At 40.7% G+C, this 14,966-nt stretch overlaps 1 protein-coding gene across 2 annotated transcripts in view; it reads left to right on the forward strand.

Annotated features, from left to right (window-relative positions):
• Positions 1-14,966, forward strand: part of snx30 (sorting nexin family member 30) — a 41,501-nt gene that overhangs the window by 20,965 nt on the left and 5,570 nt on the right. The window contains exons 8-9 of one of the 2 annotated variants that reach the window (XM_084104813.1): positions 2,330-2,447; positions 7,199-8,604. In XM_084104813.1, the coding sequence (XP_083960939.1) occupies positions 2,330-2,447; positions 7,199-7,395 (315 nt within the window). In that variant the 3' untranslated portion in view covers positions 7,396-8,604. Of the gene's footprint in view, positions 1-2,329; positions 2,448-7,198; positions 8,605-13,984; positions 14,138-14,966 lie in introns of those variants that run through there. The other variant, XM_084104814.1, reaches the window with a different exon arrangement.

The following is a 14,966-nucleotide window of genomic DNA, read 5'->3' on the forward strand; positions in this document are numbered from 1 at the left end:
TGGCTCTATAAATGAAAACAGGAAAATGGCTTTAGCTACACAACAGTCAGACTTGATAACTGGCATGCGGTGTCTTTGTCCAAGGTACCCTGATTGTCTATGAGGTAGAGATGCGCGGATGGGCTATTATTTCATCCGCAACCGCATCACAAAATGCATCTTCCGTCCGCCATCCATCCGCACCACGTTTTTGTCCAATTTTCAAAACCGTACCCGCCCGCCATCTGCTGAATGTATACATATATTTTTCATTTGATTGGTTCATTTGATTGGTTCAACCGCCCGGCACCCGTCCGAATTTAATTAAAATATTATTTTTCGTCACGTTATCCGCCCGATCCGCGGTTTATCCGCGGAGTCCGCGGCTGTAACCGCCAACTGCGCATCTCTACTATGAGGACATTCACGTATCTCAAAAAAACAAAACAAAGCACAGCCGCCATCGGCCAGTGAAGTTTGAGCACCCAAAGTGAACGGAAGCCGATCAGAATGAGACTCGCTGGGCCTGTTTGTCTCGTTGCCCTAGAGGCTTGTGAGAAATTGGAAAGAAATTGTCCATCATGTCTTTCAAGTGCGTAAATAAATGTATATTATGCAATTTTTACACGCATGCACACGATATTCACACCATATGACAGAACTCATCGTTCTGAACAACTCTAGGACCACTGCTGTCAATCAAATTGTTTAAATATGGAAGAATATTTGAAAAAACTACTTTTGCGAACTAGTCCTTGGTTTTTTGCTCAACCTCGATAAAATCACTGCAGTACAATTCTCTAGTACGACTCTCTAGGTCAGTAATTATCATAATTTTTAACCTCACCCTTAGCTATAGCTATAACAGTGTCATTTAGAAAATGGGCATGGCCAAGTGTACCCAAAGCCTATAATTACGAAACCTCAGAACTTCACGAAATTAGTTGAGCTCTTGCGCCATATGTTTTTATGGAGATTGGACCATAGGTGGTGCTATAACTGTTAAAAAGGTTTCAAAAACACAATAATTCTATGGCAAATTACCAGAAAATGTTTTTTTCAGCTCTGATTTGAATCAGGCAAGATGGCGGCGCATCTTGACGCAGCAGTCCACAAGTTTTGGCAGCTATTCTGTGATTTATAGTATCGTTTTTTGTTTGTACACTAGCAGCCGTATATGTACAGTACAGTAGAGTTGAACTGTTAATGGTTGCAGATTACAATCACTGCAGTCTAGACCAGGGGTTCCCAAACTTTTCCATGCCAAGGCCCCCCAAATACCACTAGGTTCTGGCCAAGGCCCCCCTTAGGATGTGTTATTGAACCCATCGACAATACTACGGCACGTGTAGAAATAAATAAATAAAACATCTAGGTGAACATCAGATTATGTGATGGTGTTTGATACCAGCCAATCAGAAAGATTATAGAGATGCACCGATTACAATTTTTTCAAGGCAGATTCCGATTTTTCATTGAGTTTGACCTGTCGATACAGATTTTAGCCGATTCTGATTTCATTTTTTCTAACCACTTTACAGCACACACAAATATTTTATATATATATATATATATATATATATATATATATATATATAAAATAAAAGACCACTTTTACCCCAACTGATTAATAAAAACAAGTTTAAATGGATACATTTTCTATAAATATTTTTGTCTTCATTTTCTTTTCTGACATAGCCTAATCCAGTTTTTGTTCAAACACACTATACATGCAAATTATGTGCATTTTAGGTAGGCTACTTTTTGTGTGAAATCATATTTATTTTGTCCATCAAAAGTGTGCTTTCACTTTAATTGAGCGTGAGCAGCGCAGCAAAAATAGACTCGGCTTCGAAACCCTCCGCTTCACTACTGCTCATGCGACGCTCCTGCTTGACGCTCACGCGCTGCTCCTGCTCGCGGTGTGAATGTAGTCACTGAACATGCACGCCGAAAAAAACTCGCGCTGATCACGCGCCGCTCGCGATCTGAAACGGCCGTAATTCACAAGATTTCCTACATGTGCGTTCTGTGTGCATGTGTGATGTTGATGTTGCGCGATGTTATTCATGCGCGCCCGAGTGCATTTGAATCGGCATATGTCAGACTGAAAATCACGTGAAAATCTGCCAATTCTTGTCACTAGCCGATTAATCAGTTCATCTCTAAAAGATTAGCATTAAAAGTATAATGTTCAGATAGGCTATGCAACAAATTATTATGTTATTTGATAACAATACTCATATTAGCAAATATTTATTTTTTAACGTTTTTTTACTTTTTTTTTCACTTTTTTTCCAACTTGCTGCGGCCCCCCTGGCGGCCCCCACTTTGAAAACCCCTGGTCTAGACAATAATAGCTGGGACTTTTATCCCCCCGGAAATCCGGCGTTCCCCCGTGAGCAAAAAGCTCACCATTCCCCTGCTGAGATGGTGCAGACAGTGGAGGCACAGAAAACAGAAGAGGGGTAAGAGAGGGGGATCACTTCACAACAAAATATAGAATCTGCGACTGCAGATTACTTTCCACAGTTTGTATTACTGTGTGATGATTATAACAGAGACTTAGCTGGATCAGAACATCCCAGGCGCTGCTGTCGAGCTAGCGGGCCACGCCATCCTCAGAGCAGATAGAAATAGTCATTCCGGTAAGAGCAGAGGAGGTGGACTTTGCATTTACACAAACAACAGCTGGTGTGCAAACGCCATGGTCAAAGAGTCACTACTCTCAGGATTTCAGTATATGATGTTACAGTGTAGACTATAGGTCTTCAACCCTGTTCCTGGGGGGCCATTTCCCTGCAAAGTTTATATCCAACCTGCTTCAGCTTGTGATTTTCAAGCAATCCTAATTAGCTGCTTCAGGCGTGTTTGATCAGGGTTGGAGGACAGTGGCCCTCCAGGAGCAGGATTGAAGACCTTTGGTGTAGACCTTTCTACTTGCCTAGGGAGTTCACTTCGGTTGCTATAACAGCTGTCAATGTACCACCGCAAGCTAATGCTAGCGTAGCCATGGAGAAGCTAGACCGCTCCATTAGCCAGTATCTGTCGGCACAGAGCCAGCATTCTGACACATCTGGGGCTCTCAGATCATCAGTCTCTGTCCCTGATCCCAGTACCACTGAGCTACAGACAGACCAGCCATGAAGACAGGCAAAGTATGGATTAAGGAAGCCACCTCAGGACTGTTTTGAAGACACAGACTGGGGAATTTTTGCTGAGGAGACAGATCTGGAGGGGCACACATTAACTGTTCTGTCATATATAAACTTTAGTGCTGAGAATGTGTCTGGAACAATAGCTGTTAAAGTATTCCCTAACCAAAGACCATGGTTCAACAGCAAGGTGAGGACCCTGCTCTATGCACAAGATTCAGCGTTTAAGTCTGGGGAGCTTCAGGCCTATAAAGAAGCACAGAGAAGCAAGCTGCGCATAGAGGAACTCTTTATCAATATCAACTACAGATATATGTGGCAGGGGATAAAGACTTTCACTGGCTACAAGGACCTCTACACAGATAAATTCTACAGACAGCACACAGCCTGAGTGCCCTTGTGCTATATCTTTCTCATTTCCATTTCCAATTTATAAAGCACATAATACAACAATGTTGACCATAGTGCTACACAAACAATAAAACATTAAAATAAAACAAACACAAATAACTATAAATAAAGAATATGCAAAATATCTACTCTCAGATTGTTTGACCCACAGACTCTTAGGAGTCTTAAATACACCTAAAACATCTCCAAACTCTTCACAGTTGTTGCGTTCACACCGGACGCGAATAGCGCATCAGGCGCGAGTGATTTCAATGTTAAGTCAATGCAAAGACGTGTTACGCACGTAAAAAATTCCTGCGGCACGAATGGGGCATAGAGCGCGGCGCGGTAGATGCGAATATGCCTCATTCGCGCGTCAAGTTCGCACGAATTGAGTGTCTGGCGCGTTAAGCGCAAATGATTTTATTAGTGCTTTTTGTGCATTCACGCGTTTGACGCGAATTCGCGTCTGCCGCCCGAGTTGAAAAATCTGAACTTCTGCGTCAATTCGTGCCGCGTTAACCAATTAGGAGCCTGCTTGCTGCTGTCACGTGGTGAAGTGGATGTTTGGCCTCAATAAATTATTTTGTAATGACTAAAATGCACAACAAAGCAAATCCTTCACATAAAAACTCGATTTCAATATATGAGAGATACTCATTTTGTATTGAATGCTATTTATTCTATATCTATTCTAGATTATATGAAACATTATTAATCTAATGTAAAGACCACAAACAAAATTTAGTGTATAAAAAAAAAAAAAAAATCACAGGACAGGTTTCACTTTTGGAGGCTGGCTCCATTTATTATCAAAACAAAAATAAATGACAGATTAGGTGGGTGCGGGCGAGGGTGAACCTCGCGCCGGGCTGTACAGTGCGGGCTTGTCAGGCAACGACCAGTCGAGGCAGAGGCCTTATGCGGCCTATGCTGTCCTCGTCAGCGTCCTCACCGTTAGGTCCACCAAACCTAGCTCCTGGAGCAAATTGTGAAACTCCTGAAACCCTCCGGAGGGTCTGGTGGACCCGAGTACAGCGACGATGTCCCCTACACAGCTGTTTCTGATCTCCAGAGCATATCCACCTTATTCTGCTCAGTCTAAACAATGCGCGCTGCCATGACGACAACTCCGGTTGCCTACTTCCGGTTCGTAGCGCTTGACCTGTACTAGCAGCGAGAGAATGAGTTCAAGCCATAGACTGTGGTTCAAGCTCCTCATGTGCTGTTGTTGTTGTTTGTTTTAACAATTCAAAGAAGATTTCAAACTTTTTAGAAAATGAGTGTTTCGAGCATAAGATAAGGAGATAAGAATTTATTTTTTAAAGAGCCGTGAGTCAAAAGAACCGGCTCTTTTCAGTGAGTCAAACGAGCCGAAATGTTTACTTTTCACATCACATCGTTTTAAAAATAAAAACAGTACAGTATACAGTAGTCATAACTTAGAATTTTATTATAATTGTATTTCATATAATATACAATAATGTTATTTTTACTTGTCCATAACAACCCGAAAACTTGCCTGCTTGCCTTGCACATCTTTTTTTCTTATGCTTCAGTTTTAACGCTAACCACTCTAAACGTTTACTTTATTGAATGTATCTGATACGGAACAGGACATGGGCATTATCTCCTTCTTATCTTATGCTCGAAACACTCAGTTTCTAAAAAGTTTGAAATCTTCTTTGAATTGTTAAAACAACCAACAACAGCACATGAGGAGCTTGAACTCATTCTCTTGCTGCTAGTACAGGTCAAGTGCTACGAACCGGAAGTAGGCAACCGGAGTCGTCGTTATGGCAGCGCGCATTGTTTAGAGCAGAATAAGGTGGATACGAGCAGTGACTCTCTAGATTAATGCTAATGCTAATGCTCGATAAACATCTAAAAAAGATGGCTGCCAACGGGTTTCGAAACTTTTGCCTCCGGATTTCGCCTCTGTGTGACGCGCGTAAAGACAAAAGAAGCGAATGATTTGAGCGAAATTTAAGCGCGTCACACAGAGGCAAAATCAATTTCACTCTTGACGCGCGAATTAACACAAAGTGGTCAAGCGTATAACTAGACGCGGCAATTTGACGCGCTATTCGCGTCCGGTGTGAACGCACAGTTAAAAACCGAAACCTATGACAACAGTACCTTGACACTCCTGTATGATCAAAAGCTAACGTAAAAAATATATATTTTTAAATGTCTTTTGAACTCACTTAGGGTTGATCATAATCTTATATATTGTGGTAAACCGTTCCATAACTGCAAAGGCTGGTGACTCTGGTTACCAGGTGGTCACTCTGGTCACCTGGAGCCGGATGCACCAACAGGGCTTTACTAAGCCTGGTCCTAACTGCTAAGTAGGTCCTAGTTAAAGGAGAACTCCAGTCAATTTTAACATTGAGCTAATTTTTTTGTACATTTGGAGTGCTGTCAATACAGAGAACAACAACAAAAATCGGTGTTGCCTACACCGTGTTATCCTCTTTTTAAAATTTGCACCCTGTTGATTTCAATAGGGCAAGTTTTAAACCTGCTAATCGATTGTCGAGTTCACGCGCATTGGTTTAGTACCTATGATCACGCGCGTGAACTCGACAATCGATTACTATGGACTTCGACCGAAAACAGGATGTAAATACAGATATGTGCGCTGGCTGAAATAACATCATTTTTATTCATATCTTTCACATCTACTGCAGTCAGATTGACCCGCGTTCACTCCGAAGGAATCACTCACATGACCTGTGCACTTGTAATGTGACACATCAAGGATGTTAAGAGGCTAAAAGCAGGTTTAAATCATGCCCCATTGAAGTCAACAGGGTGCAAATTTTAAAAAGAGGATAACACGGTGTAGGCAACACCGATTTTTGTCGTTGTTCTCTGTACTGACAGCACTCCAAATGTACAAAAAAATGAGCTCAATGTTAAAATTGACCGGAGTTCTCCTTTAAGACCAGTCTTTAGAGTTGACCTAACGTCGGTTGCACCAACCAAACTTAAGCCTAGGCTTAACTACGCCTGGTCTTAGCGTTGCGCGTTCATGTGTTGTTGACCAGCAGCGTGCGTTGCTAGGTTACGCTGTAAACTATCTTCCGCTGTTTTGTTAACTTGTAACATTAGCCATATCAATGGAGGAGCAAAGAAAAAGAAAAGGAAATTTCACCGACATTGAGATACGAAAGTTAATAGAGCTGTACTGTCAGCACAGACACACACTGACTGCCAAGCAATCAAATACAATAACAAACAAGAAAAAACAAACAACATGGAGACAGATAACAGAGGCGATTAACGATTGCTCTGACTCCGGCTGCCTTCGGACAGAAAGCGAAGTAAGAAAAAAGTGGAAAGACCTCCTGAGCAAAGCAAAAAAAGATTTGTCTGCAAAAAAACACCACCCGACCAGAGGGGGTCCTCCCCCAAAAACTTCTGTGTACAGTACCATAATTGTGGATATCTTTGGAGAGGATTCCCTGGCTTTTATTGGTTTGGTCGGTGCGGAAAGTGGCGGTACCGACATGGAAGAAACCTCTGTCTCTCCAGAGATGGATGTCGATCACTCAAGCGAGAGTGTGAATTGTGAAGGTGTGTAGCCTATATATTAGAGTAGCCTAGAATAACAGTTTTAGTAGTTGTCAGATAACAATAGGCCTATGACAGATTATCTGTATTTTTAGACTCGATGGAGGACCCAGTCACCCCACAAAGTTCTCACAAACACGGCAGCGGTGCACCGCCGGTGAAACGGATGAGGAGGCTGGATAATCTGCAACAGACAATTCTTGAGAAGGAAATTGTTAGATTGGAGACTGAAACAAAAAAATTACAGACCGAGCAGGAAAAGTTGGAACTTGAAAAACAAAAAATATTGTAAGAAATACAGTTGCTCCAACAACAGATAAACAGGTCATCTTCGCCTATTTCTGAAGAGGATGGGCGGTCTTTTGTAATTCTGTAAATAAGCCTAATGGCAAATTGTGTACAATGAATCAATGACAATTATATGTAAATTTAAAAAAAAAAGTTTATTATAGACCTACTGGACTTTCGTTGTGGCTTATTTTTATGGTTTACAACCTGCAGATAATTGGCAGAATTATTTTTAACATTTATAAAGCATTAATAATGCGTGTACGGACTAGTCGTCCACCGACATCTTCATGCGCTGCATGGTCCACAGGGTCCACCTTCCTCCGGCACCTACTGATGTTGTTGCCTAGGGAGAGGGATCATCTTGGTGACACAGATGTTGTGGAGGACAGTGCATGCTGCTATTATGGTGCAGACTCGCTTAGGGTGCATCCGCATCTCTCCATGAAGACAATGAAACCTAGAAAAAATAGTCAATAATTACTGTAAAACCTAAATGTGTCACTTTTTTACTATTAATAAATGAGAGAGTAGCATAATCAGAGAGTAGCCTATGTCTTTTCGTTTTGAATTATTTCGTTTAAAGACATTTCAAGCTTTGTGTATTTGATGTATTTCTCATGTCTGTGTGAGGCATACACTGAGTTTCGTTAAGTTAGGATGAGATGCGCTCCAGTTAACGTCCAATGCAAGTGACCGCGTGGGCGCCTCCATGATTGTCTGCTATATTTGCTTCTTATTTATTTAATACAGGCAATTGGTTGATGAAAAATTTATTAAAATTAAGATACAATTTATACAAAACGAAAATTAAGATACAATTTATACAAAACAAAATTCACTTTAAAGAAAGGTTTTCTACAAAACAAAACTTAATGAAGTGGTCAAAATCATGTCTGACCCGCTCCATGTCTCTCGATATATTGATATATCTTACTCGTGCTGTTCACTTTTCATAATCAACAAATAAATAAAAAAAATAACATTATATTTTAACAAATATAAAGCAACTGCTAGCCCCTCCCTAGCTCTGCCCATGTATATAGTTTTCAGTGATCTAGTGACCGCACTACATCAGCACCATGGATAGGGGCACAGACACTGCGGAAAGGATTTTACCTGCGCTTGAGGACTCCGATGCACCGCTCAATGAGTGACCTAGTGGTGGTGTGGATAGTGTTATACCGTCGTTCTTGCTCAGTCCTCGGAGCAATTATAGGCGTCATCAGCCAGTGTTTCAGTGGGTATCCACTGTCGCCGAGAAGCGTATAACGCACTCTCCCGGAGGATGCGTGCATCATGGGTAGATCCAGGCCATCTCGCCACCAAATTAAAGATTTTATAATTGGCGTCACAAGCAATCTGCACATTGATTGAATGGTATCCCTTGCGGTTGACATACAGATACTCATGCTCAGATGGTGCCTGGATCCGGACGTGAGTCCCATCGATGCAACCCACAATACCAGGAATGCCAGAGGCCCGGCGGAATCGGTGTTTCATCACCGCAGACTCGGTCTCAGTGGGGTGGTGAGCAGATCGCAGAAGGTGACGGCTCAGTGCCAGTGACACTCTGCGGATGGCCTGACATGCGGTGGATTTGTGGATATTAATCATATCTCCAACAGTTTTTTGAAACGCACCATTTGCATAAAAACGTAGCGCTATTAACAGCTGTAATGCTGGTGGCAGTGCTGCGTTGTGGTTCGATACATACTGTAAGTCGGGTGACAGGTCTTCAATCATATATATCCCTCCGACAGAATTGAAACCTCTCTATCAGCTCCTCATCATTGTAAATGTCCAATGGATTGCTTCTGTCCCTAATAACTCTCTCCCGTCTAAAAGCCCGCTCATTGTAAAGTCTATGTATAAGGCGTGCCATGTCTTTACTACTGTCTTTAGTTATGTGGTTACTAAGTGGTTACTATAGAAACATTATCTATCGGATAACGGCTATATACGCTATTATATACCTAGATTTTGAATTTACGCCTGCTACTGACTAGGCGTAAGATTTATGCCCGGTCTTAGCGAGAAAAGGACTTAAGCCTGGATGGTGCAACTGTCGTAACTTTTAGGTCGGACTTAGAATGCTGAGTTAAGACCTACCTACCTTAAGACCAGGCGTAAGCCCTGCTGGTGCAACCGGCTCAGGTGGTCACTCGGGTCACTGGTCACTCAGTTGGTCACTCGGGTCACTGGTAGGGGTCGACTGATTATCGGCGCCGATATTAAGCACTTTTATGGTTATCGTATCGGCCATTTTCAAAACCGATTTGCCGATAAAATAATTTAATTTTGAAATGAGCTATATTTGGCTCTGACGCAGCCACCTCTGTCGGAACTCACCACTCTGTAGACTAGACCAATGTCCCCCGCCCATCTGATTTGTTGGGAGTCACGAATCTGGCCAAACAACGTGGAAAGCTGAAGGCACTGAAAGTTTTGCACTCTCACACTGGAAGCACTTGCTGACTGGAGCTGCTTCACTGATCACGCATCAGTTGTCTCTCAAAGTTAAGGCAGCAGCAGAAAATAATAATAATAATAATAATAATAATAATAATGTTATTATTAACAGTTCTCAGATTTAAATATATGTTTTAAAGAAAGTATTTGTCAAAACCCTTTGTTATTCTTAATTTTGACATTAATTTACATTTTTACACCAGACATAGGCTATATATTGGTTCAAAATATCGGTTATTGGTCTACTTGATGTGTAATAATCAGCATAAACTGCATCGGCCATGAAAATCATATATTGGTCGACCCCTAAACCTGGGCTTAGGCAGTTCACTGTGCACATGGGTTTTGGACTTCCTGAGTAACAGACCCCAGAATGTTAGGATGGGAGATCACACATCATCCTCTCTCATCCTGAATACTGGCATACCACAGGGGGGTGTCCTCAGCCCACTTCACTTCTCCCTCTTTACCCATGACTGCTCCCCTATTCATCCCACCAACACCATTGTCAAATTTGCTGATTATACCACCATAGTTGGGCTGATTTCAGACAACAGTCAGAGTTGTACAACTGGCTGCACACTGGTGGTGGTTGAGGAGTGATCCCCTGATATGATTGTAAAGCGCTTTGGGTGTACAGTAGTACACATGAAAGCGCTATATAAATGCTTCCATTCATTCATTCTTTCAAACATTACAAAAACCAAGGAAATTAGCCCAAAATAGGCTTAAAACATTGTCACCTCCCTCATCTGCTGACCAACTTCTATCGATCGGCTGTCGAGAGCCTCCTAACCTATTTCTGCACTGTGTGGTTCATCAGCTGCACAGAGGAGAATGGGAAGGTGTCGAGGGCAGCAGAGCTTGTCATTGGTACTGCACTACCCTCCCTTAAAGACATCCACACTGGCCGACTCCAAAAGAAAGCCAGCTGGATTGTAATGGACTCCACTGACCCGAGATATCGCTCGTTCTCCCATTGCCCTCTGGGAAGAGATGTAGACTAAACAGAACTAAAATATTAAAGTTTTTTCCACAAGCAATCAAATGCATAAATCCTCCTCCCCCCTCAGGTGCAATAAACCCATATCATAAGGACTTGAAGTTCAGTAACACGCAATAACAATTTTGCAGTATATTGTGTATATCACATCACTGTGGTTTTCTTTATATAGGTTTGACTTGTTGTTTTGTCTCTTTATATATATTTCCATCCTTGAGAACTGCTAAACTTTTTATTTATTGTTTTACGCAATGATAATAAAGAATCGAAAGAATATAATTTAGGTGTTTATAGGCTTATGTAATATCTTACAATTGCGCAATCTTAAAGCACTTGAACCCCATTAATTGCTGCTTGCAGATATAGTTGATATTCAAAATGGCAAGCGCTGTTTTGTTTTCGGTTTGTATATCTGCAGTCCTAGTTTCGGTTTCCCTTTTTGAATGAAGAATATAGACTATTAATAGCTGCTGATATAGACCGTTAATCCCTTAGTGGAACACGTATGCTAGTTAAAGGTGCTGTGTGTAACTTTCACTCTACTAAAGCATAAAAATACCATAACATGTTTCCTTAATATCTGCAAACATATTGAGTTCACATACTCGTTTCTCGAAACACTTCTACAGCCAGTTATTTAACTTTGAAATGTTCGTTCAGTGTTGGAATGTCTGTTTTTGTTTTGCTCTGTGTGATCTCGCCCACTGCCAGTTCACCCAATAGTATTTCGACACCCCGGGGTGCCAGTTGGCAGGAAACGCACATTACAGCCAGCAAACAAACTGGGTCAGAGATTGCAGATTCTACTCAACCTAAAAAGCCTCGGCATCCATCTAAAAATCTCTATGAACGAGAGCATATTAAATCGCGGATAAATCAACTTACAGTGTGTAAATCTCGTTTTTCAATGTTAATTGCGCTCGTTCCTGTTGCGTGTCCTTAACCCCCTGAGGTCGACGGTATCGCCGGCGATACCAGCTCGCTTTTTTTTTATCAGTGTAAAAGAAACTCATAAATACTCTGATGTATGAAACTCCTATGGAAAATCAAAGTCAACAATCGATTTTGTTAAATGTGTATTATTTTTGTGTATACTCACAATAAAAACAAAGTGTTGTGCTTTTTGCCAAATAAAGAAAAATAAACACGAAGCGAGTTCTGCCTTCTCTCTGCCAGTGTAGTCCATTCTGAAACGCGTCCGAAAATGAACAATAACTCAGCGAATACTCAGTCAAACAGGCATACAGACACACAGGCATGAAGCTTGAATTCTCTTCTTTTAAATGAAGTAATTTATATAAAAAACAAATATTCCCATCTTGTGAAATCTGTATTAAAAGAGAGCGATTCCAGTCGATCTCATTAGAGCTAATTCAAATGTAATGTGACTCCACCCACGGAGAGCGTGCGCTATTCAAACGCAAATAGCTGAGGCAATCCAAGCGCAATCCTGTGAACGCCCCCATACAGCTCGAGAAAACTCACAAGTTTATTCAGATCATTACTTGTTTACACCGTCTTGCAGCGCTGTGAGGAATAATAATAATGGAAAATGTCCCTCAGAAGTGCGGGTATATGGAGGAGTGAGCTGAGGAATACTAGTAAGTTTTTTCCTTCTCACGTGAATTTCTTCACGTGGGTTTCTGTTTATGAATGAACGGCAGAGATGCGCGCTGTTTACCACAGCTGGCAAAGACAGTTTAAATTTAAATCGCGTGTGTGAATGAATGATGATGTTTTAGCAAACTGTATTGCTATACTGAGATGAGTAAAAATCGACTGAAATATGTTGAAATAAAATGTAGGCTATTTGTATAAGCAACGTATTAAACTGCAAATTAACAATATGCCCTAATATTTCATGAAAACAACGTTACAGTCAGGCGAAATATGAAAGACAACATTTTGTTTAGTAGATTTGGGTACAGTTTTTACTGTAGAATATACTGCCTCGTCAAATAAGCTTTTGTTTAGCAATTTCTATATATAAAATACTATTTTTGTCAAAAATAAAGTCATCAACTAAGATGTTAGCTGTTCCAATGTTGGCTATATTCAAACTAATGAATACATAGATAAAATGTAGGCCTATAATCTTTTTTTTTTACAAAGAAAGAGTACACTTGAAATATTGTTGAAATTGTAATTATTGTTGTAATTGTAACCTTTTTAATAAAATAGCAAAACATATTTACAAGATAGATGTAAGCAAAATCTTAAATGGTCAATATAAGTCTTCTTCTAAATATATCTTTTGTCCTTGCATTGTGGCTCAGTCAGTTTCACACCTGAATGAATGGCTAATTATTATGCAGAGTGGGTGGGACATTGTATTCTAAGGTGTAAACCACTCCTCGTTCACGCCCCCCTCGCATATTGGCTTTCCAAGCAAAACCTGTTTTACATCAATTTAAATCAATGTATGGTTTTATGTGAACGATAAAGCAAGACTATTTTCACATAATTTTGAAGAAAAAAACTATAGGCGACGACATCCATTAGTCAAAAGTCTTATTGCCACATATTTAGTATGTGTTTTGTGGCCTTATTTCTGCAACTTTCATTTTTATTTTTTCCAATAACCACGCATAAACATTATTCTCTTAAAAATTCAAACATATACATGCATGTTGATCAGATATTTTGGTAGCCCTGTTTGTGCTATATAGAGTGAATTTACACCTTTGCCATTAACATGTTTATAAATAACTGAAAAAAGCACAAATGTCAGAGCATGTCAGAACACCTCCAGGGCCCAGAAAACAGCTCAGACTCCAGAGGGTTAAACTGGCGACCCACGTGAGCGTCAAGTCTGAGGAACGACGATCTCCGATATTTTGAATTTGGACTGCAGTGCCTATTTCGACCACTAGCTGTCATTCTTACAGACTGCACCTTTAACAGTCGCCTGCAGTCCTTTTGGTGCGTTCAAGCGCCACTTTTCAGCCCAAAGACTGACAGCCTTTGTTGCCATTAGTTCTTTGACGTCGACTTTGTGTGTCACAGCCTTTAGAGCTGCTTTTATTAAAGCTGGGAAATATGAAGGTGGAAGAAACGTCTCAACTGTTGAGAGTTAATGGGGCGTCCTGGATGTTCTCCGCACATCTCTGGCCTGCAGGTGCCCACTGACGTGGAGAAGTGCCAGGACCGCGTGGAGTGCTTCAATGCCGACCTGAAGGCCGACTGGGACCGCTGGCAGAACAACAAGCGGCAGGACTTCAGACAGCTGCTGACAGGCATGGCCGACAAAAACATCCAGTACTACGAGAAGGTCAGAAACTTCAATGTACTCTGTAACACTTTATTTGTGTCCTTGTTACATGTAGGTACTGTAGTAATAACAACTATAAATTATGCATAATTACATGAAACTAACCTTAAACCAATCACTAATCCTAAACATAACCCTATAGTACTTGCATGTAGTTAATTATTACTCCGTACTTAAATGTACAATTTCAGTGTAACAAAGACACCTTAAAATAAAGTAACTGGCTTCTAAATAACACGTGGTTGCAGGTGAAAATCTGTATCTGTCACTTCAGAGTTATTATATTTTGATGAAAGAACAAAATATGACCAGCTAAGACAAAAGGTTTTACTCTGGATTAATGTGTATTGATAATTTTGTGTACAGTAAGGCCAGAAATGTGTTTGAAGGAAGTAAATGGGTTCAGTTTGATTTAATGTTGATTTAAGTTTATAAATTGGCTGGGTAATTTCAGTCTAAGTGCTCTACATACAATGTTGGCAGAGCTTGAACAGGAACTCTTCAGTCCTGCGTTTGCCAAACACTGACACAGCGCCGCAAAATTCCCAACGCCTCTGCTGAGAGGGAAGATCCCGGGAAACCATTAATACTGCAGGAACCAGAGGAGCTCACTTATATCCTTGTTTACTTGATGAATACCTGCTTGGGATGAACCAGGTTTTTTTTTTTTTTTTGATGAAAATGATGCTACCCTCTCATTCACTGCTCTGCTCCACTGCTCACATGCTCTGATAATAATAGCTTTTTAGGACTATACATTATTTGCATAAGTGGTCAAAAAATAAATCTGTTAAATCTGATTCTGTTATGTAGAACTAAATAAAGAATA

This window comes from Abramis brama (assembly GCF_963993115.1).
Source record: "Abramis brama genome assembly, chromosome: 25".
NCBI lineage: Eukaryota > Metazoa > Chordata > Actinopteri > Cypriniformes > Leuciscidae > Abramis > Abramis brama.